Raw genomic sequence first — 23860 nt, forward strand, 5'->3', positions numbered from 1 at the left:
CCACCCCTCACATCCCACCCCCCCTCACCCCCCCACCTCACACCCACCCCCTCCCCCACCCCCCGCCACCCCACACACCCACCCCTCCCCCACCCCCCCACCCCCCACCCACCCACACCCCCCCACCCCCACCCCCCACCCCCCACCCACCCACCCACCCCCCCCCACCACCCCCCCTACCCTCCCCCCACCCCCCCTCCCACCCCCCCACCCCCCTACCCTCCCCACCCCCCCTACCCTCCCCACCCCCCTACCCTCCCCCCCCACCACCCCCCCCTACCCTCCCCCCCACCACCCCCCCTACCCTCCCACCCACCACCCCCCCTACCCTCCCCCCACCACCCCCCCAACCCCCCCCCACCACCCCCCACCCCCCACCCCCCACCCCCACCACCCTCCCCCCAACCCCCACCACCCTCCCCCCCACTCCCCCCCCACCCCCCCCAACCCCCACCCACCCCACCCCCCTACCCTCCCTCCCCCACCACCCCCTACCCCCCCCCCCACCACCCCCACCCCCACCCCCACCCACCTCCTCCACCCCCACACCCCCCCCCACCCCTCCCCCACCCCCCCCACACCTCCCACCACCCCCAAACCCCCACCCACATCCTCCACCCCCACCCCCCCCCACCCCCCCCACCCCTCCCCCACCCCCCCCACACCTCCCCACACACCCACCCCCAACCCCCTCCCCACACACCCACCCCCCACCCCTCCCCCACACACCCACCCCCCACCCCTCCCCCACACACCCACCCCCCACCCCCTCCCCCACACACCCACCCCCCACCCCTCCCCCACACACCCACCCCCCACCCCTCCCCCACACACCCACCCCCCACCCCTCCCCCACACACCCACCCCCCACCCCTCCCCCCACACACCCACCCCCACCCCACACCCACCCCCCCCCACCCCCCCACCCACACACCCACCCACCCACCCCCCCCCACCCCCCCACCCCCCACCCACCCCCCCCCCACCCCCCCCCCCCACCACCACCCCCCCCCCACCACCCCCCCCCCCCCCACCACCACCCCCCCCCACCCACACCCCCCTCGCACCCACCGCCCCCCCACCCACCACCCCACCCCACCCACCCACACCCCCCTCCCACCCACACCCCCCTCCCACCACCCCACCCCACCCACACCCCCCTCCCACCACCCCACCCCACCCCACCCACACCCCCCTCCCACCACCCCACCCCACCCACACCCCCCTCCCACCACCCCACCCCACCCACACCCCCCTCCACCCCCCCTCCACCCCCCCCACCCCCCTCCCACCACCCCACACCCCCCTCCACCCCCCCCACCCCCCTCCACCCCCCCACCCCCCTCCCCCCACCCCACACCCCCTCCCACCACCCCACCCCACCCACACCCCCCTCCCACCACCCCACCCCACCCACCTCCCACCCACCCCACCCCACCCACACCCCTCCCACCACCCCCCCCTCCCACCACCCCCCCACCCCCCTCCCACCACCCCACCCACCCACACCCCCCTCCCACCACCCCACCCCACCCACACCCCCCTCCCACCACCCCACCCACCCCCCCACACCCCCCTCCCACCACCCCTCCCACCCACCCCACCTACCCGCCCCCCTCCCCCTCCCCCACACCCCCCTCCCACTCCCACCCCTACCCCCCACCCCCCCACCCCCACAGCCCCCCCACCACCACCACCCATCCCCCCCACCCAACCGCCTGGAACCGGTTCACTTCCCGGCGGCGACAATCGCAGCAGCTCGAGCGCATCTCGCCCTCCGACTCACAGTCACTCCGATCGCCGCAACCTACCTGAAGCAAATCATCAATCCAACTTTCTTCTGTCGACGGATAGGAGGAAGAGGTTTATTTTTTTTTAAATAAAAATTTTAAAACACAACGAGGAAGCGGAGTAAGAAGACAAAAACACAACTCCACCTCCTTCACAGTCGCCGGACCGACAACTTGGATTACAACATCCAGAGCCCAGCCGCAGCCTCCATTCAGAGTCCCGCCCACCGCTCTTCCCCGTTGGTCGGCGGCGCCCCCCTCCTCCTGCCTAATTGGTGAGTCCCCCCCTGTCAATCTAGCCGAGGTGGCACGCATGCGCTCTGCGGCGGGGTGGGAGTGGGGGAGGGGAGTCAGCTGGCGAGGACAAGGTGGCTTGTGATCAGCTGCCTCCTTCTCAGAGCAAAATGCTGAGACTCTGCAGGGTTTTCTGCTTGCGTGTTGTTTTTTCAATTTCCGATCACTCTTGCTCAGAATTTCTCACTTCTGTTTTAATTCTGGTCTTTAGAAGGCAGTCATTTATGATGTAAAAGAGATATGTATATTTGATTTATTATTGTCACATGTATTAGGATACAGTGAAAAGTATTGTTTCTTGCACACTGTACAGACTATAACATACCATTCATGTAGTACATAGGGCAGAAGGAAAGGAGAGGGTGCCGAATGTAGGGCGACACAGTTAGCACAGTGGTTAGTTAGCACACACCGACGACTGTGTGGCCACAGTCCCCTCCAACTTGATTTTCAAGTTGGTCGATGACACCACCGTGATAGGTCGGATCTCAATCAACGATGAGACGGAGTACAGGAAAGAGATAGAGAATCTGGTGAACTGGTGCAACGTCAATAATCTCTCCCCCAATGTCAACAAAATGAAGGAGATAGTCATCGTCTTCAGGAAGTGTAGTGGAGGACATGCCCCTGTCTACATCAGCAGGAACAAAGTGGAAATGGTTGACAGCTTCAAGTTTCTAGATGTCCAGATCACCAACAACCTGTCCTGGTCCCTCCATGCCGATGCTATAGTTAAGAAAGCCAACACCTCTACTTTCTCAGGAGGCTAAGGAAATTTGGCGTGTCCGCTACGACTCTCACCAACGTTTACAGATGCACCATAGAAAGCATACTTTCTGGTTGTATCACAGCTTGATTTGGTTCCTGCTCTGTCCAAGACCCCCAGAAAACTACAAAGGGTCATGAACGAAGCCCAGTTTATCACACAAACCAGCCTCCCATTCATTAACTCTGTCTACACTTCCCGCTATCTCGGAAAAGCAGCCAACTTAATCAAGGACTCCATGCAGCCTGGATATACTCTCTTCCACCTTCTTCTGTTGGGAAAAAGATACAAACGTCTGAGGACACGCACCAACTGCAGCAAGAACAGCTTCTTCCCTGCTGCCGTCAGACTTTTGAATGGACCTACCTCATATTAAGTTGATCTTTCTCGACACCCTAGTTATGACTAACACTATATGCTGCACTTTCTCCTTTCCTTCTTTATGTATGGTATGCTTTGTCTGTATAGTGTGCGAGAAACAATGCTTTTCACTGTATACTAATACACGTGACGGTAATAAATCAAATCAAAACATTGCTGTCTCACAGTGCCAGGGACCCAGGTTAATTTCCTGACTTGGGTCACAGTCTGTGCGGAGTCTGCATGTTCTCCCCGTGTCCGCATGGGTTTCCTTTGGGTTCTCTGGTTTCCTCCAACAGTCCAAAGATGTGCTGGTTAGGTGCACTAGCTATGCTAAATTCTTCTTCAGTGTACCCGAACAGGTGCCGGAGTGTGGCGACTCAGGGATTTTCACAGTAACTTCATTGCAGTGTTAATATAAGTATATTTGTGACACTAATAAATCAACTTAAATTTAGTGTTGAAGTTACAGATAGGGTGAGGAGAAAAATCAGCTTAATATGTAATGGGTCCATTCAAAAATCTGATGGCAGCAGGGAAGAAGCTGTTCTTGAGTCGGTTGGTACGTGTTCTCAGACTTTTGTATCTTTTTCCCAAAGGAAGAAGGTGGAAGAGAGTACGTCAGGGGTGCGTGGGACCCTTGAATATTGTGGCTGCTTTTCCAAGGCAGCTGGAAGTTTAGACGGAGTCAATGGATGGGAGGTTGTTTTGTTGATGGTCTGGACTACATTCATAAGCCTTTGTAGTTTCTTGTGGTCTTGCAGCTTCCTTCCTCCCCCCTCCACCCCCCAGTCTAAATTATTCTTGGTGAGCAGCACTTGACATTGTGCACAATTCAGCACTTTTTGCTTCAGTACTCACCTTATGATAACAGCAGTTTGCATTTTCCTTTTTAAAACAATTTTTACTCCATTCTTAAAGTTACAAAGCCAATGCGCAGAGTGGACAGGGCAAGCAAGCTCTTATTCTATTTCCTTGCTTGCTGCAAAAACAAATTCAAGTTCAAATTGAGTCCCTTTCATGATCCCCACAAGAGAGACATACAGCTCCAAGCTGACAAGAAAAGGTATTGCACCTGAACTTGGGCTTGATCTGATGCTTTTGATCTGTTGTTTGGCTTTCAATTCAAACACCCTCCAAGCATTCCAGTTTAATGAGGCAAATAGGAACAGGAGTAGACTCTTAATTAATCAAACAATCTCTCTTCATTTAACACTAGGCACCAACTCAAACTTATACAGTTGCAACTCTCTAACTCTTTTACTGAACTTTAACTCTTAATTGAACATTAACTTTAATTATTTTACTGAAAATAGATATGACTGAATTTAGGAAAACCTTGGCCAAAAAAATCCCCTATTTTCAATCTATCTTCTCTCTGAAGAATCCTTCAGGGCACACTTCTCACGATGGTGAATCTCTATAGAGTTGTCATTGGCAAACAAAAGACTGCGCATATCTTTTATCTACAAATTATTCACTTGCTTCCAGAAGATTCTCTGTCATCCAGCCAATTGTGTAACCAGAAACCGATCACACGCTCGAACAGCCAATTAAATTACTTGTAAACAACATCATTATGCTTAGTTCAAACTGCATGTCTCTCACATAATGGCAAAAAAATTCGATACCATCCAGACTACTCGAAAGTAAACAATTTCCCATATTTGGTCAACATAGGAAGCATCAGACCACAGTTCCCAGACCAGAACCCTGACTGAGAGTAACTTTATGACCTGCATCTTGTTTTCATGATAAGTTGACCAAAAATCCCAGCATGCTTAACTCTCAGCCAGAATAGCCAGTTAAAGCCAATATTACCATTATTGTTAAAACCATTGTTGTAGTCGTTCTTTCTCCGTCTACAGTTCTTAGCCAAAAGGCTGGGATGCGAATGTCTTTAACATAAGTAAGATTCTTAAGGCACTTCACAGGAGTGTTATATCAAACAAAATTTGATACTTATATTACTTAAACCACATCAGGGTGGATCTTCGTCAAGGAATGAGGAGAAATGGGGAATAGATTTCAAGAGCTTAAGGCTACCTGTTTCAAATTGGGAATTTGCAAGAGACTGGAATTAGAGAAATGCAGATGTTGGAGGGTTGTGAAGCTGGAAGAGGTAATGAAGATGGTGGCAAAGCCATGGAGGGATATCAAAACACCGATTAGAATTTAAAAATTGAGATGTTGCTTAACTGGGAGCCAATGTAGGACAGTGATGATTAAATTGGTCATGTTGCAAGTTAGGATATAGGCTGCAGTGTTTTGTGTGAGGTCAAGTAGAACATGGGAGGCCAGCCAGGACTGCATTGAAGAGATAACTAAAGTACGAATGAGGTTGCAGGAACAGAGGCAGGAAATGGACAGCTATGTGGGAGGTGTTACAGAGCAGGAAATGGATGGATATGTGGGAGGAAGCTCAGTTTGGGGTCAGATATGATATCAAGTTGCAAACAGACTGGTTCCTTCAAAGACAGTTATCAGAAAGAAGAATGGAGTTGATGGTTAGGCAGTGGAGTTTGAGGTGATGACCAAAGACTTTGACCTTGCCACCATATAGTTTGAGGAAATTCCTGCTCATCCAGTATCAGAACAATCTTGGAAGTGAGAGACAATGGATGGGTCAAGAGAGGTGCAGTGGCAAGATAGAGCCAGGTCTTGTAGCACACGTGGAAATTGATGTTGTATATTGGAAAATGTTACTGTAGGACAGCATGTCGGTGAGAAAAAAGTGGTGGTAAGAATAGTCTGGTCAACATAGGGACACAAACAACATGAGAGCAGGAGTAGGGCATTCAGCCCCTCGAGCTTACTCTGACATTTAACTAGATCATTGCTGATCTTCTACCTTAATGCCATCTTTCAATGCTATCCTTGTATACGTTAATGTCATTGGTGTCTAGAAATCTATCGACCATTGCTTTGAACACACTCAATGACTGAGCTTCCATTGCCCTCACAGGCAGAGAATTCCAAAAGATTTCCCACCCTCTGACTGAAGAAATTCCTCCTCATCTGAGTCCTGATTGGCCTACCTCATAGAACCATAGAAAATTACAGCTCAGAAACAGGCCTTTTGGCCCTTCTTGTCATGCCGAACCATTTTATGCCTAGTCCCACTGACCTGCACTTGGACCATATCCCTCCACACCCCTCTCATCCATGAACCCGTCCAAGTTTTTCTTAAATGTTAAAAGTGACCCCGCATTTACCACTTTATCCGGCAGCTCATTCCACACTCCCACCACTCTCTGCGTGAAGAAGCCCCCCCTAATATTCTCTTTAAACTTTTCTCCTTTCACCCTTAACCCATGCCCTCTGGTTTTTTTCTCCCCTAGCCTCAGCGGAAAAAGCCTGCTTGCATTCACTCTATCTATACCCATCAAAATCTTATACACCTCTATCAAATCTCCCCTCAATCTTCTACGCTCCAGGGAATAAAGTCCCAACCTATTCAATCTCTCTCTGTAACTCAGCTTCTCAAGTCCCAGCAACATCCTTGTGAACCTTCTCTGCACTCTTTCAATCTTATTTACATCCTTCCTGTAACTAGGTGACCAAAACTGTACACAATACTCCAAATTCGGCCTCACCAATGCCTTATATAACCTTACCATAACACTCCAACTTTTATACTCGATACTCCGATTTATAAAGGCCAATGTACCAAAAGCACTCTTTATGACCCTATCCACCTGTGACGTCACTTTTAGGGAATTCTGCACCTGTATTCCCAGATCCCTCTGTTCAACTGCACTCTTCAGAGTCCTACCATTTACCCTGTACGTTCTTCTTTGGTTTGTCCTTCCAAAGTGCAATATCTCACACTTGTCTGCGTTAAATTCCATTTGCCATTTTTCAGCCCATTTTTCTAGTTGGTCCAAATCCCTCTGCAAGCTTTGAAAACCTTCCTCACTGTCCACTACACCTCCAATCTTTGTATCATCAGCAAATTTGCTGATCCAATTGACCACATTATCATCCAGATCATTGATATAGATGACAAACAACAATGGACCCAACACCGATCCCTGCAGCACACCACGAGTCACAGGCCTCCACTCAGAGAAGCAATCCTCCACAACCACTCTCTGGCTTCTTCCATTGAGCCAGTGTCTTATCCAATTTACTACCTCCCCATGTCTACCTAGCGACTGAACCTTCCTAACTAACCTCCCATGAGGGACCTTGTCAAAGGCCTTGCTGAAATCCAGGTAGACAACATCCACCACCTTCCCTTCATCAACTTTCCTGGTAACCTCCTCGAAAAACTCTAATAGATTGGTCAAACATGATCTACCATGCACAAAGCCATGTTGACTCTCCCTAATAAGCCCCCTGTCTATCCAAATATTTGTAGATCCTATCCCTTATCACACCTTCCAATAACTTGCCCACCACCGACGTCAAACTTACTGGCCGATAATTTCCCGGATTTCTTTTGGAACCTTTTTTAAACAACGGAACAACATGAGCCACCCTCCAATCATCCGGCACCTCCCCCGTGAATACTGACATTTTAAATATGTCTGCCAGGGCCCCTGCAAGTTCAACACTAGCTTCCCTCAAGGTCCGTGGGAATACCCTGTCCGGTCCTGGGGATTTATCCACTCTGATTTGCCTCAAGACAGCAAGCACCTCCTCCCCTTTAATCTGTAAAGGTTCCATGGCCTCCCTACCAGTTTGCCCTATTTCCGTAGACTCCATGCCCGTTTCCTCAGTAAATACGGATGCAAAAAAACCATTTAGTATCTCCCCCATCTCTTTTGGTTCCATACACAGCCTACCACTCTGGTCTTCAAGAGGACCAATTTTATCCCTCACTATCCTTTTGCTCCTAACATACCTATAGAAGCTCTTTGGATTTTCCTTCACTCTGTCTGCCAAAGCAACCTCATGTCTTCTTTTAGCCCTCCTGATTTCCCTCTTAAGTAGCTTCTTGCACTTTTTATACTCCTCGAGCATCTGATGTGTTCCTTGCTGCCTGTACATTTCATACAACTCTCTCTTCCTCTTAATCAGTGTTACAATCTCCCTCGAGAACCAAGGTTCCTTATTCCTATTTACTTTGCCTTTGATCCTGACAGGAACATACAAACTCTGCACTCTCAAAATTTCTCCTTTGAAGGCCTCCCACTTTCCATTTACATCCTTACCAGAGAACAGCCTGTGCCAATCCACACTTCCCAGATCCCTTCTCATTTCATCAAATTTGGCCTTTTTCCAGTTCAGAACTTCAACCCGAGGACCAGATCTATCCTTATCCACGATCAGGTTGAAACTAATGGCATTATGATCACTGGATCCAAAGTGTTCCCTCACACTCGCATCCATCACCTGCCCTAACTCATTTCCCAATAGGAGATCCAATATCGCATCCTCTCTCGTTGGCACCTCTATATACTGATGTAGAAAATTCTCCTGAACACATTTTACAAACTCTACCCCGTCTAAACCTTTAACAGTATGCGAGTCCCAATCTATATGTGGAAAATTAAAATCCCCTACTATCACAACTTTGTGTTTCTTGCAGTTGTCAGCTATCTCTCCGCTGATTTGCTCCTCCAATTCTCGCTGACTATTGGGTGGTCTATAATACAAGCCCATTAATGTGGTCATACCTTTCCTGTTTCTCAGTTCCACCCATAGGGCCTCTGTAGACAAGCTCCCTAATCTATCCTGCCTGAGTACCGCTGTAACATTTTCCCTGACCAACAATGCCACCCCCCCACCTTTTATCCCTCTGCCTCTATCCCGCCTGAAACATTGGAACCCTGGAACATTGAGCTGCCAGTCCTGCCCCTCCTGTAGCCAAGTTTCACTAATGGCTATAATGTCATATTCCCACGTGTCTATCCATGCCTTCAGCTCATCTGCCTTCCCCACAATACTCCTGGCATTGAAATAGACACACCTCAAAAAATTATTTCCACCACACTCTACCCTTCCATTTGTGATTTTGCTTGAACTAACCTGTCTTTTTACCCCTGCTCCACTATCTGCTCTGGCACTCTGGTTCCCACCCCCCTGCAAATCTAGTTTAAACGCTCCCCAATAACACTAGCAAATCTCCCTGCAAGTATATTGGTCCCCTTGTAGTTTAGGTGTAACCCGTCTCTCTTGTACAGGTCCCACCTGCCCCATAAGAGGTCCCAATGATCCAAGAATTGGAAACCCTGCCCCCTGCACCAGTTCCTCAGCCACGTGTTTATCCGCCCAAGCATCCTACTCCTGCCCTCACTGGCATGTGGCTCAGGTAGCAATCCTGAGATTACTACCCTCGGGGTCCTGCTTTTTAACTTCCTTCCAAGCTCTTTGTACTCACTCTTTAGGACCTCCTCACTCTTCCTTCCCACGTCATTGATACCGACATGTACCACGACATCTGGCTGATCACCTTCCCTCTTTAGAACTCTGTGCACGCGATCAGAGACATCGCTGACCTTGGCACCTGGGAGGCAACAAACCATGCGGGAGTCTCTGTCCCGACCACAGAACCTCCGGTCCGTACCTCTGACCATCGAGTCCCCTATCACTACTGCTCTCCTCTTCTTCATCCCACCCTTTTGCGCTGTAGAACCAGACTCAGTATCAGAGTTCCGGCTGTCGCAGCTTGTCCCAGGTAAAGCATCTGCCACAACAGTGTCCAATTTAGTATACCTGTTGTGGAGGGGTATGTCCACAGGGGAACCCTACTCTGCCTGTCCTTTCACACTGCCATTTCCTCTCCTTACAGTAACCCAATTTCCTGTGCTCTGCTGCTTAGGTGTAACTATGTCCCTAAAGCTACTGTCTATATACGTCTCATTCTCCCGAATTAGATGGAGGTCATCAAGCTCCTTCTCCAGTTCCCTAACACGCTTTGCTAGCAGCTGCAGCTGAATGCATCTTTTGCAGGTGCTGTCGTCAGGGATACCGGAGGTCTCCCTGATCTCCCACATCCTTCAAGAGGAGCATTCCAACTTCTTGCCTGGCATATTTTTTTTTCCTCTGGGGAAATACAGGAATAAACTTTCTGAAAAAGAAAAAAAAATAACCTACTCTCGCCTCTGCCTGTTCTCGCCGAAGCCTGTTTTGAGCCAAAGCCCTTCAGCTCTCACTCTGTCCCCTGCAAGCCTGTTTTGAGCCAAAGCCCTTCAGCTCTCACTCTGTCCCCTGCAAGCCTGTTTTGAGCCAAAGCCCTTCAGCTCTCACTCTGTCCCCTGCTCACTCCGCTGCCCGCTAACGACGCTGCCCGCTCAAAGGTGCGGCCTACTTTTAAACCCGCCAAAACCTTCCCAGGCTGCTGCTGGGCCTATTTCCTGTTTTGAAAAAAACCTCCGATTTTTTTCACAAATTTAACTGAAAAATAAGTAAATAAATTAGTGCACAAACAAACTCCCTTACCCTCAGCCTGCTCCTGTGGAACAATGAGGCTGAAACCTCCAAGATAAGCACTTTTAAACCCTCCAAAACCTTCCCAGGCTGCTGCTGGGCCTATTTCCTGTTTTGAAAAAACACTAAGGGGCAATTTAGCATGGCCCCATCTTTGGACTGTGGGAGGAAACCGGAGAACCCGGAGAACATGGAGAGAATGTGCAAACTCTGCACAGTCACCCAAGGCTGCAATCAAACTCGGGTCCCTGGTGTTGTGAGGCAACAGTGCTAACCACTGTGCTGCTAATTACTAAAGTTCAAAATTATTTTATTTATTATAAAGCATTTCAGGACATCTTAAGGTTATGAAAAGTGCTTTATAAAGAATAAACATTTCTTCTCTCTCTACAAATTTATAGCAAAAGTGCAGGGAAAGCCACACAAGAAATTTTGAAATTAATTCATGGCTTCACTACATTCTATATGCATACTTTCTGAGGTCTATGTCCTCTTGAACACCTTTGTTTTGCACTGGATTTCGTGGTTTTAGGGGTTTGTGTTGTAGATTTCCAATTCTTTTGATAAAAACTGAAGTCCAACATTTATGAAAGGAGGAGTTACAATAAAACTGCAATAGAATATTAATTTATCATGACGAGAGCAACAATCTTATAAGCCTGGGACTGGCAGTTTTTTTGTTAAAATATCATTGGGATTCTAATTGCATAGGCAGCTGGTACACTGTGAAAAGTGCATGGTTAAAATCCTGCTGATTGGAGAAAGTTGTGGTCACAGCAGTAGTCACTTTTACTGCTCTATTGAATATATCCACACACACACACACACATCCTGTACCTGTTGAATGGGCGAAGTTCAAATCCGGGTAAAATGTGTTTTCACGCCATCTGTGACCAGTAATTTTAAGATAGAAAGCATTGGAACGAGAGGGGATTGAGTGACACCAGTATAAATATACTGGTATTGGCCGTTACAACGTTCAGAATTGCATAACAATTCAATAACAACTTGTATTTATACAGTGAGTTTAACCTGTCAAGCCAACATTGGGCCCTCCTCAAATGTTTCTGCACGGGCCAAGGCCTTTGTACAGCAAATTGGTGGGGCCTTGCGGGGAACCCCGACTACAGTTGGGGTGCACCCAATCAATGACTCACGGCGGAGGGCTGCTCTGGGAGCTTTGACCACTTTTAAGCTATTGCCTGGCTCGGTGATTACTGAACACATTAAGAAGAACATGGGAAAACATGACAAGGCACTTCAGGAGCATAAACAAACTGACATTAAGAACATAAGAAATAGGAGCAGGAGTAGGCCATCTAGCCCCTCGAGCCTGCCCCGCCATTCAATAAGATCACGGCTGATCTGAAGTGGATCAGTTCCACTTACCCGCCTGATCCCTATAACCCCTAATTCCCTTACCGATCAAGAATCCATCTATCCGTGATTTAAACATATTCAACGAGGTAGCCTCCACCACTTCAGTGGGCAGAGAATTCCAGAGATTCACCCCCCTCTGAGAGAAGAAGTTCCTCCTCAACTCTGTCCTAAACTGACCCCCCTTTATTTTGAGGCTGTGCCCTCTAGTTCTAGTTTCCTTTCTAAGTGGAAAGAATCTCTCCATCTCTACCCTATCCAACCCCTTCATTATCTTATAGGTCTCTATAAGATCCCCCCTCAGCCTTCTAAATTCCAACGAATACAAACCCAATCTGCTCAGTCTCTCCTCATAATCAACACCCCTCATCTCTGGTATCAACCTGGTGAACCTTCTCTGCACTCCCTCCAAGGCCAATATACCATTGAACCACATAAGAGGCTATTAGGGCAAATTACCAAAATCTTGATCAATTGATCAATTCAGATGAATAAGTTAGCCTTCAAGCCTTTCACAAAACATTTAGTAATTGTTGCAGCTTTTGACATGGGTGGTGTTGAAAAGCACTATATCACATTGTTATGTAACCACATCACTTCTTGTGCAAAGCTATGAATGTTTTGCTGACCTTTGGAATTCAGTGTGGTGGTATCAGTTATCAGACTCTCATCAGCAATGGTGATGTGGCTATTGCGTCCTGTTTCAAGAGATTGGATAGTTTGAAAGAGAGAGCAATAAATTTCAGTTTGCTTTTCTAATCTGAAAACTATAACATTTAGGGCTACCTAAAAAAACATGTTGCATGGTGATTCTTCTGTCCTACTAATAGATTCCATTAGCATTGAAAATATTTTCGGAATATGAGATTCCCAGACCCTGCAGAGCAATCTTTTAAGAGGGGGTACTAATACAGTCGCTGATCTCCTTTTGAAACCTGTTTCAAAGGAATACATCCGTATAGTTATTTAAGCAAAACAAAGTAGTGGAAACATAGAATGTTCAGACAGCATCTGGAGAGACAAAAAGGTTAACATTTTGAATAGCATTCATCAGAATTGCCTGAAGGATTACCTTGTCTCTCTCTCTCTCTTAAATGTTGCCTTGTGTGTTTGAGCTTGCAGCTGTTTTTGACTCATGAACTATGTTTTGAGTGTTTAACTTTCTAAGAGGAACCACCCAAATATGACCTCACCGATGATCCAAAACAGATTAGAATAATGTTCCCCATAATCAAAATGTTCCATATATATATATATATATATTGTACTTTGAATAATTCTATTGCAAGAAGATCAGATCTTATTGCTGAAGGCAATGAAAATCAGGAGATGTAAATGAATATGCTAATTCACTGTCACCCTATTGCACAAACTCAAAATCTACAAAGGGTGAATCTCTGATATCCTGGTCAGTATTTATCTTTCGGCAAGACTATTTCTGGGAACATGCACAATGCTAATTGCCTGTGACTTGTTTGCTCAGAAGGTTTATGATAGCATCACAATACTGGGGTGTAAGGCATCATACCATGCTACAGTGCACAGTCCTATATTTAGCTGATTCTGAACTGCAATCTAAAAGCAGCTGTAATTTTAGACAAGTATGTTTTCTCAGTACTAGAGTTAGAGGGTAAACTCAACCATAAATTAGTAGTTCTGGTTTTGAATTTGTGGCTATTTTTATCCCCTCTTTATGGAGAAAATAACATTGATGGCTTTCACGATATCCTTGAAAGTGTCAAATCTCTACCTTTCCCAAGGGTACACAAGGCATGTGACATATATATATATATATATATATATATAACTTGGTGTTTGTTTGGAACCACCAGGGTAGTTGCGGAATTCTGGTGTGATTACTTTAGGTGCTTATCTTCATATTAGGAGAAATTTGGTTGCTGCACATTATCAGAGTAGTGGTGACACTCCTAGTTTTGTTTCTGGGAAGAGGTTTTTGAACTTTCTGTTGACCCTTCACTCTGATATTTTCATTTATTGACAGTGCACAAATTCTAATCAGATAACTTTCTGATAACGTGAAAAAGAAAATCCTTGCCAAATGGCCACACCAACAAAAGCAATATTGCACAGGAAAGACTGGAACAGGAATTTAGTATGCGTTTTTCTCAGAACTTCATGGTCTTTCTGCTTAATTCACCTTTTCACAGAAAAAAATAAATATTTCCTTTACAAGCCAATGCAGAGTTTTTGATAACAACTTGTTATTAATTAATGGGGGTGATTTTGAACCCGCATTCTCCATCTCTGTCTCAAAATCCGGTAAGCACCATTCATGCTGGTGAGTTTCCGAGTTCCAATCTTCACGGCCCCTCACTGGTAGAGTGGCATGAAACACACCACAGAACTGCAGAAAGCAAGCAATCGCTCTGGGATTTCCTCCCTTACCGGATATTCAACGGGCTTCAGAGTGATGGCAAGCTGGCACCATGTACAACAGGTTCACCTCGACATGAATCTGTAGGGCGGGGTCTTCCAGAAGGCTCAAAGGTGAGTACAGCCCCTGGGGAGAGGGACATGGCCAGGCAATGGCCTGGCAATGCACTCTGGCACTGCCCCTTGGCACAGGTTGGCATTGCCATTTGGCACCATGCCCATGCCAGCCTGGCAGTACCAACCTGGTACGGCCAACCTGTGTCAAGGGGTGGATCTCAATGGGAACCTCATGGGGTGGGTGGGGGGGATTTATTCAGATTTTGTTGTGGGCCGGGAGTGGACAGAGGATGTTGGTGATGGCTGTGGGGTGGGAGGAGGGGGGTACAGGGGCCATGCTGGTTCCTATTCTGGAGAAAGGCCGATGATCAGGGGGTAAGGGGCGAAAAGCCAATGATCCAATGATTGAGGGAAAGGGGCTGATGATTAGTGGGGGAAGAGGAGGAAGGGGCCCAAGATCGGGGGAAGCGGCTCATGATTGAGAGGAAGTGGGGGTAAGGGGCTGATGATTGGGGGTAAGGGGCCAATGATCAGGGGAAGGGCTGATGATTGGAGGGAAGGGGGCCAATGATTGGGGGAAGTGGGGGGAAGGGCCAATGATTGGAGAAGTGGGGGGAAGGGGCCGATGATCAGGGGATGGGGGAGGGAAGTACCCACTTTGATCGGGGGTGGAGAGGCGAACCCCTGAGACCTCCGTAGTGGGCTGGGGATGAGGTTTATTCCTGTAATGATCGGGGCACCTTTTAAAGATGGCGCCCCGATCTCAGTGCAGTTGGGTTTTGCCAGTGTGTTGAGGCCCTGCTCCCCTACATGACAGCATGAAACTCGTCCCATTGATTTTGTTAGGCAGAATTTCATCGGATTTGGAGAGAAAACTGGCGTGTTTCTCTCAGAAACACACTGGTTTTCTCACCAGAAACAACAGTCTGCCAATTTTTGGTAAGATCCCCCCCCCCCCCCACCACAATTCTAACGCATTAAGAGTTTCTAAAGTAAGAATTAGTGAATTAGAATTATACTTTGATGGATTTTTCTTTGACTCGCCTCTTTTGAAATGAAAGCAAAATACAGAGGATCTTGGAAGTATGAACAAAAAATAAAATAGTGGAAAACACTCAGTAGGTCAGGCAAAATTTCATAGAAATCATAGAAACCCTACAGTGCAGAAGGAGGCCATTCGGCCCATCGAGTCTGCACCAACCACAATCCCACCCACATATTTACCCACTAATCCCTCTAACCTACGCATCCCAGGACTCTAAGGGGCAATTTTTTTAACCTGGCCAATCAACCTAACCCGCACATCTTTGGACTGTGAGAGGAAACCGGAGCACCCGGAGGAAACCCACGCAGACAATGTGCAAACTCCACACAGACAGTGACCCGAGCCGGGAATCGAACCCAGGACCCTGGAGCTGTGAAGCAGCAGTGCTAACCACTGTGCTACCGTGCCGCCCAACTTCATTTTCATTGTCAATTTGTTTGGAGGGAAAGAGTAAACAGCCCTTATATTTGCAGAAAGGTTGGCTGTGGTGTGTGGGAGAGGCCAAAAATAGCAAATAGCCCGACAAGACTGGGTTATGTTAATTTGATGTGGAGATTTAAACCTGTTGGACTTTAACCTGGTGTTGTGAGACTTCTTATTATGTTAATTTTGCAGGGCCTTATTAGAAACATAGAAACATAGAAACCCTACAGTGCAGAAGGAGGCCATTCGGCCCATCGAGTCTGCACCGACCACAATCCCACCCAGGCCCCACCCCCACACATTTTACCCGCTAATCCCTCTAACCTACATATCCCAGGACTCTAAGGGGCAATTTTTTTTAACCTGGCCAATCAACCTAACCCGCACATCTTTGGACTGTGGGAGGAAACCGGAGCACCCGGAGGAAAAGTAAACAAATTAATAGCCTGGCCAGCGGTGAGGATGGAAAACCAGCAGCAGGAGACAACAATTGTGAACCCTTGGGAATGGACCCCATCAATCACGTTGGGGAAGGGTCATCAATTGCAGCTGGAGGAAAAGTGAGGACATTGGGGCTGGCATGATGGGTACGTCAGTAAATGAGATGGGGGTGCAGTGTGTGTGTGTACCATTAGCAGGTAGGAAACCAAAGGCTTTTCTAAAGGGCCAAGGGAATAGTTCTCCTGCTGGCTCACAAGAAATGTTGGAAAAGATGCTAACCTCGGGGTGCCAGTAGCTCCAACTTCATTTTCATTGTCAATATACTTTGTGTTAGGTGCTTAAATCGGGTTCGCAATTTCACCATAACTTTCACTCAGTTCCCCCGGTGTTGACAGAAAAAATACATTGTTGACAGATTTAAAGCAATTGTTGCAAGTTTAAACATCACTAGTAACAATCCTGAAAAATGAAAGATTTATTCATATCATCTGTGGGACAGAGTAGTAAAGGAAAAATGTAGTCTTGAAAATTACATGCGCGAATAATGTGGAATATGAGAAAATGAGTAGCAGGTATATTTGTATCGTGTAAGTGCCAAACAATGATAATCTCTGATAAGCAATGTCCTAACCAATCCTAAACTTCAATGGCTCTTCGACAAGTGCCGCATCGTCAATGTTATGGGTGTTATGGCCAAGTGAGGAGGGATAAGAATGACTCCACTATTATACCACGCGAGTCTGATCATAACAGAGCTTTTTCATGAATTTAGCGAGGATGTGCTTTGCAGGAGTGTCACAATGTATACTCTGAGATTATAAAGAATTAGCCAGGTGGTTTTCTGAAGTTTGTGAGGAAGATGAACAAGTTGTGGTTGTTTGTATTCAGTTTTCTTCCTGGGTGTAGTTGCATGGAACAGACTTCCCTGGGAGTTCCCATTATAAATCCAGAGAGAGAGAGAGAGAGAGGTGGTCTTTCCATGCAATCTCTCTGGCTTGCTGAAACTGTTCAGCTGTTGTCATTGTTTTGTGGAACAGGTAATTGCATTCTGATGTCTCATTTCAGGAACTTTTGAAACGTTGCAAGGTAGTGTGAAAGCTGATAGGAGATGGGGGCACACATTTCTCTTGATCTCCTCAAAACTTGATGTGAATTGGTTTTTATACTCTTGCAATGATTTCCTAATCTTTCCCCAGTTAGGGACGACTGCTCCTAATTACCAACTTAAAGCATGTGCTCTGTTACAGCATGATTCCAGCAAGTTGTATATTCTGTGTGGCTTAGCATTCCACCACTTAATATAATTACAGTTCATTGCTTTTTTTTAAAAGCTCAGCCAAAAAAGAATTAGAAGTTGTACTTTTATAATGCGCATTCTCATAACATAGAGGGCATTATTGGCTAGAGGTTAGAATACACCAGTCACCTCAATAGTCTGGCTATGGATTTCAAGTAAAAGCTGGCTGCTCTGCAATGAGTAGCTCACCTCCAGATCCCTCAAAACCTTCCCAATACCTACAAGACTCCAGTCAAAAAGCAAGCATGAACTTGCATTTACAATAATTTCTGACTCAAGGTCCTAGTTATGTTCTGTGAACTAACTTTTAGTGAAATAGCTTTAAACAAAACATAAGTCCCAATAAGAATCCATGTTAAAATCAGAATTATGTTCTTTCAGAATTTCTCACCTGGGAAAAAACAATCTACAAGTTGAAATACTGTACTCCACATATACAGTACAGTGCTGTTGTGATTTGGAAGCCTGTTAGGTGTCCAAGGGGCATGGAGGTTTAAGTGACCTCCACTGCAAAGTTTTCACAGTCAACAGAGCAGAATGAAGACGTTGATCAGAGAGATGCCTGAAATCACCACCTCATGAGTGATGCTCAAGTTTACAGAATTAAAAAGGGCAATCTAGCCACATGACCCCCATCCTGAAGGCAGAGTGCAAAGGTCAACGCCTTGCCCCTAGCCTGAGCCCAGCTAACTCTCAGGATCCTTGATGGCCCTTCCTCTGCAGCCTGGCAGTGGCAGAGGGGCACATGGGCATTGTATCTACCTCCTTGACCCCCCCCTCGGTGTCCACTGCTCCACATCCACAATGCTCATGACCAGCACCAAAGCCCGCTCGGTGCAGATCTCATTGGAGAGGCAGGTGAATGGGGGAGGGCTTTGAACCACGCTTCAAGTCCACTAATTACATTCAAATTGGCAGATTTCTTACAAATTAGATCATAATCTCTGTGATGCTATGCCTTTACTTTTAATCAGCTCAAATTCCTCTGTAAATGCAGCTCTTCACTGCTAGCTACAATCCTCGTATTAGAGGGCCTGGGACAATTCCCTCCTCTGAGGAGACCTTTGACTGGCTGAGATCAGTGAATCTCTGATATAGATAGTCAAACCTCTGTCTTTTACAGAAATGGCATCATGAAGTGGTCTGTGATTGCCCCTACTTGTAAATTATAATGATTAATTTTTAAAAAGCAGCAAGACAGCTTTCCCAAATGTGGATAAATAACCTGCGGGTGGTAAATATCTGCCTTTAGAGTTATATAATATTGGATGTTGTTTGGGAAAAAGGGGCGTTTCTCAGTATTCATGAAACGTAGGTAGTTGGGAACAAGGGGTAACTTTATGAGATGCTGTGTGTGTTTAGCTATCAGAGTAGTTAAGTGCACTGTTGTAGTGAATTATAGTCCTTCTTGTATGTTTTCTTTAAATTAATATCCCTTATTAATTGATCACAAAACAACTGGACTGCTTCTCCCTGGTTTGCAGCATATCTTTTCTCACATTATACGAAATTGAAAATATACACCACTAAGAACCGGTGTTCCAGGTTACCCTTCTGGGTTTTGGGTTGCCCTCGCATTTAACATCAGCGGGGTTCTTAACAAACTTGGGGGCTCTTTGGCAGGAGTTTGAAAAGTATAATTCTTTGGGTGTAGGGAAATTTATGACTTTTAAATCTAACATGGTAAAGAAAGTGATGAACCAATTTGAGGAAGCGTGTGAGTAAAGTGACTGTAACATAGCTGTTGCAATAGATAAAACTTGTTTGGGTGTAGACAATATAAACTTGGAAAGTTTGAAAAGTGTACCTAAAGCTAAATTGATGAAATTGGCGAACATGTTGTAATTAGGGTTACCTACAGGGACTAAGAAAGCTGAGGTAATTGAAAGAATAGCAAAGCATTTAAATGTACAAGAGTCGTCAGATAGACCAAGTTCTCCCAAAAGTGAGGAAATTGAATTAACTAAAATTCAATTACAAATGAAACAATTAGAATTGCAGGAAAAAGAAAAAGAAGTAGAAATGATATGCAGGAGAAGGAGAAGCAAAAAGAAAGGTAAAGACAGGAAAGAGACAAAGAGAGAACTTTTCAGATAGACTTGGACAATGGCAGAAAGAGTAAAGGGAAAAGGGAGAGACTTTCAATTTAAAATGTTGAAAATTAAAGCAGAGACACTAGAGTAGATTGAGGAAAGAAGTAGTTCTAGACATGAACTTAGTGGGGGATGTTTAAATTTGTATAGGCACTTCCAAAATTTGAAGAAAAGGATATGGAGGCATTTTTAAACTCATTTGAGAAAATACCAAGACAAATGAAATGGTCACAAAATATCTCACAGAATAACCTCATAGGTAGGGCTAGTGAAGTCTATGCATCATTGTCAGAGGACTAAGATTGCATCCTTTCACCTACATAATGTTGCCTAACTCTACCCCTGCCTAAACCCATCTGGTGCTGAAACGCTCATGCTTGCCTTTGTTATCTCTAGACTTGCCTATTCCAATATCCTGGTCAAACTCCCATCCTCCATAAACCTAAGCTCATCCAAAACTCTGCCTGTATGCTAATTTGCATCAAGTTCCATTCACCTTGTGTTTATTGACCCACATTGATTTTCAGTTGAGCAGTTTCAGTTGTCTTAATTTTAAAATCCCTATCCTTTTTTTCAATTCCTTCCATGATCTCACCTCTCCCTATATCTGGAACCTCCTCCAGCCATACGACCTGCTAAAAAAATGCATCCCTCCAATTCATGCCTTTGCACACTCTCAATTCAATTTGCTCCGCCATTTGTGCCCCATAGGCCAGAATTTTACAGTCCCGCCCACCGCAGGAATCAGAGCGGGTGAGAGGCAGACAATGGGAAGGTTTGTTGACCTCGGGCGGGATTTTACAGTTTCGAGATGAGCAAGGCCGTAAAATCCTGCCCATTAACTCTGGAATTTCTTTTAAACTTCTCTACCGCTATACTTCTCTTTCCTTTAAATGCTCTTTGACCAAGTCTTTTTTTGTCCTAATATCTACTAATATGGCTTGGTGCCCAAGTTTTTTGACAATGTTCCTATGAAGTACCTTGGGACATTTTACTAGTTAAATGTATGATACATACAAGTTGTTGTCAGAGAACCAGTTCGCAGTGACACATCCAATTCCTAATCCTTTTGCAGAGACACTTTACTCTTCCAATTATGCAGTTCCCCCTTACCCCTCATTGCAATTTCAATTAACCCACTCCAATTCAGTGAGGATAGGCAACACCTCCTCCATGATCATCCTCAACACTGGTGCCCCACAAGGCTGTGTTCTCGGCCCCCTACTATACTCCTTATACACCTATGACTGTGTGGCCAAATTCCCCTCCAATTCGATTTTCAAGTTTGCTGACGACACCACCATAGTGGGTCGGATTTCGAACAATGATGAGACAGAGTACAGGAATGAGATAGAGAATCTGGTGAACTGGTGCGGCAACAATAATTTCTCCCTCAATGTCAACAAAACGAAGAAGATTGTCATCGACTTCAGGAAGCATAAAGGAGAACATGCCCCTGTCTACATCAATGGGGATGAAGTAGAAAGGGTCGAGAGCTTCAAGTTTTTAGGTGTCCAGATCACCAACAACCTGTCCTCGTCTCCCCATGCTGACACTATAGTTAAGAAAGCCCACCAACGCCTCTACTTTCTCAGAAGACTAAGGAAATTTGGCATGTCAGCTACGACACTCACCAACTCTTACTGATACACCATAGAAAGCATTCTTTCTGGTTGTATCACAGCTTGGTATGGCTCCTGCTCTGCCCAAGACCGCAAGGAACTACAAGAAGTCGGGAATGTAGCCCAATACATCACGCAAACCAGCCTCCCATCCATTGACTCTGTCTACACTTCCCGCTGCCTCGGCAAAGCAGCCAGCACAATTAAGGACCCCACACACCCTGGACATTTTCTCTTCCGCCTTCTTCCTTCAGGAAAAAGATACAAAAGTCTGAGGTCACGCACCAACCGACTCAAGAACAGCTTCTTCCCTGCTGCTGTCAGACTTTTGAATGGACTTACCTTGCATTAAGTTGATCTTTCTCTACACCCTAGCTGTAACTGTAACACTACATTCTACACTCTCCCGTTTTCTTCTCTATGAACGGTATGTTTTGTCTGTATAGCGCGCAAGAAACAATATTTTTCACATGTTAATACATGTGACAATAATGAATCAAATCAAATCAAATTCACGCAGGAATCTATTTTTCCACTACTCCCATTCAAACTGACACTCTTCCTTCATTATAAATTCCTATGTCTATACTTATACTAGAAATTGTCAATGTAAATTGGTCCTACTCTAATTAAATCATCTGAGAAGTATTGGTGCTATAACATGACAGTTTTGTGTCTCGTCCCAACTTATACTGCAGAGAAAGTCCGATGCTGCAACTGACTCTACCTCTCACATTTCCATCTTGCAACCACAATTATTGTTTCACTATCCTTAGCTTATTAAAAAAATTTGCATCTGCATGCATTTCCTGTCTACAAAACTTACTTCCTGTTGTCATTCTTTTCATCACATGTCGGTGATACTGTTTTGCCGCTATAAATTTTTATGTCCACGTTTCTGTTGGAAATCCTCCACATAAACCTGAGGATGAGGGAAATATAAACTGGCTAAGTAATTAGAAGAAAAAAACTTTTATTTATACATCGCTTCAGGATGTTCCGAAGCACTCTAGATTAAATTAAGAAGAATGATGTACATTTATTAAGGGGGTCACAGCCAATTAAGTATTTCGAATGTGTGGTCAATGTTTTAATGTGGGAAATGTGGCAACCAATTTGTGCACAGCAAGCTCCCATAAACATCGCTGAGATAATGACTAGATCATCCGTTTTGGCAATCTTTCTTGAGGCATAATGATTGGCCAGGAAACGGGAGAACTCCCAGGCTTGTTTTCAAAATAGTGCCATGGAATATTTTCTATCCTGCTGAGAGAGCAGACATGACCTCAGTTTAATACTCCCATTTGAAGGACAGCACCTCTGACAGAGTAGTACTCCCTCAGTACTGCACTGGAGTGTCAGCTTAGATTTTGTGCTCATGTCTCCATTGGAACTTGTACCCACTACCTTCTGATTCAGAGCTCTGAGTAATTATATCTTAAGCAAGTGTTTGTTCTTTTTAAAAGCAGTGTTGTTATGGTTTATAAATGTGCCTTGCATTGTGTTGCATGTAGTGTGCTTGGGTGTTTATGAATTAACTCTTCATTCTTCTCCCACAGGATTATGTCAAATGAAGTTTTATCAAGTAACCTATCAGAGACAAATAGTGTACTGGAGCTACCAGCGACGTACAGTTTACCAAATGAAGGCAGTCAGCTGATGTCTGATGAAGATGATGCCAGATATACTTTAGATTCATCTGTTAACACTTCTTCCTCAGTGATGCCCACAGTAAATACAGGTATGTAACAGATTTTAAAAGATGTTAGTCCCATAGACTGTGGGGTAGGATAAAAATTACAATCTACAATCCAGTTGTTTTGGGTAAAGAAGTAAGATAGCTCATGACCATTTTCAGGGGTGTTTGAAATTAATAACTTGTGAAGCATTGAGGCACTGGGAAATATTACATTCAAATTAAAAGACCTTTTTACAATTCAAAGAGTGAAAATCTGGCAAAAGCAAAATAAAACATGGAAGTATTTTACCCTTAGATTCATTAGACTTTGGGAGATAATGATATTATTAGATTTGACAGATACAAGAGTCAAGATATAAGAGACACAATAATTTACAATGAAGAAGTTCATTTAGCTGCTCTTAATTCATTTAGCTAGAGTGACCCTAAAACACCCCATTGCAGCATTTAATTGATTCTTAAATTACTCCAGGATTTTTATCTCCACCACTCTATTCAGGGGAGACTCGGATATGTTGTTCATTGTTTTCCTTATGAATACTAGAAGAAAGCAATCATTCAGTAGAGATCCTGTAGACATGGAGTGATGTACAGGGCAGCAATGGAACACAAGAAAGTAATATGAAAAGCGAAAATGGAACACGAAAAAATTTGCAAGGAATATCAATGCCAGCATTAAAGGTTTTTAAGTATATTGACAGAAAAAGGGTGGATAAGAATAATGACCTAAAAACAGATGTGGGTGTTGTAATTGAAGAACAAGAAATGGGAGATTTGCTAAATGTTTGTTGTATTAGTCTTCACAGTGGAGGTTGAGGATCAAGA

The 23860-nt window shown here is 45.5% G+C and overlaps 2 protein-coding genes across 4 annotated transcripts in view; one reads left to right on the forward strand and one right to left on the reverse strand.

The window, feature by feature from the left end:
• gpcpd1 (glycerophosphocholine phosphodiesterase 1) overlaps positions 1-2039 on the reverse strand; it is a 56755-nt gene extending 54716 nt beyond the window's left edge. Inside the window, exon 1 of one of the 2 annotated variants that reach the window (XM_078230333.1) lies at positions 1938-2039. The gene's annotated coding sequence lies outside the window, so the exon portion shown is untranslated. Of the gene's footprint in view, positions 1-1811 lie in introns of both variants that reach the window. The other variant, XM_078230332.1, reaches the window with a different exon arrangement.
• Positions 1731-23860, forward strand: part of LOC144504649 (uncharacterized) — an 86681-nt gene continuing 64551 nt past the window's right edge. The window contains exons 1-2 of one of the 2 annotated variants that reach the window (XM_078230334.1): positions 1731-2065; positions 22896-23077. In XM_078230334.1, the coding sequence (XP_078086460.1) occupies positions 22900-23077 (178 nt within the window). In that variant the 5' untranslated portion in view covers positions 1731-2065; positions 22896-22899. Of the gene's footprint in view, positions 2066-14221; positions 14473-22895; positions 23078-23860 lie in introns of those variants that run through there. The other variant, XM_078230336.1, reaches the window with a different exon arrangement.

This window comes from Mustelus asterias, chromosome 15 (genome assembly GCF_964213995.1).
Source record: "Mustelus asterias chromosome 15, sMusAst1.hap1.1, whole genome shotgun sequence".
In the NCBI taxonomy this organism is placed as follows: domain Eukaryota; kingdom Metazoa; phylum Chordata; class Chondrichthyes; order Carcharhiniformes; family Triakidae; genus Mustelus; species Mustelus asterias.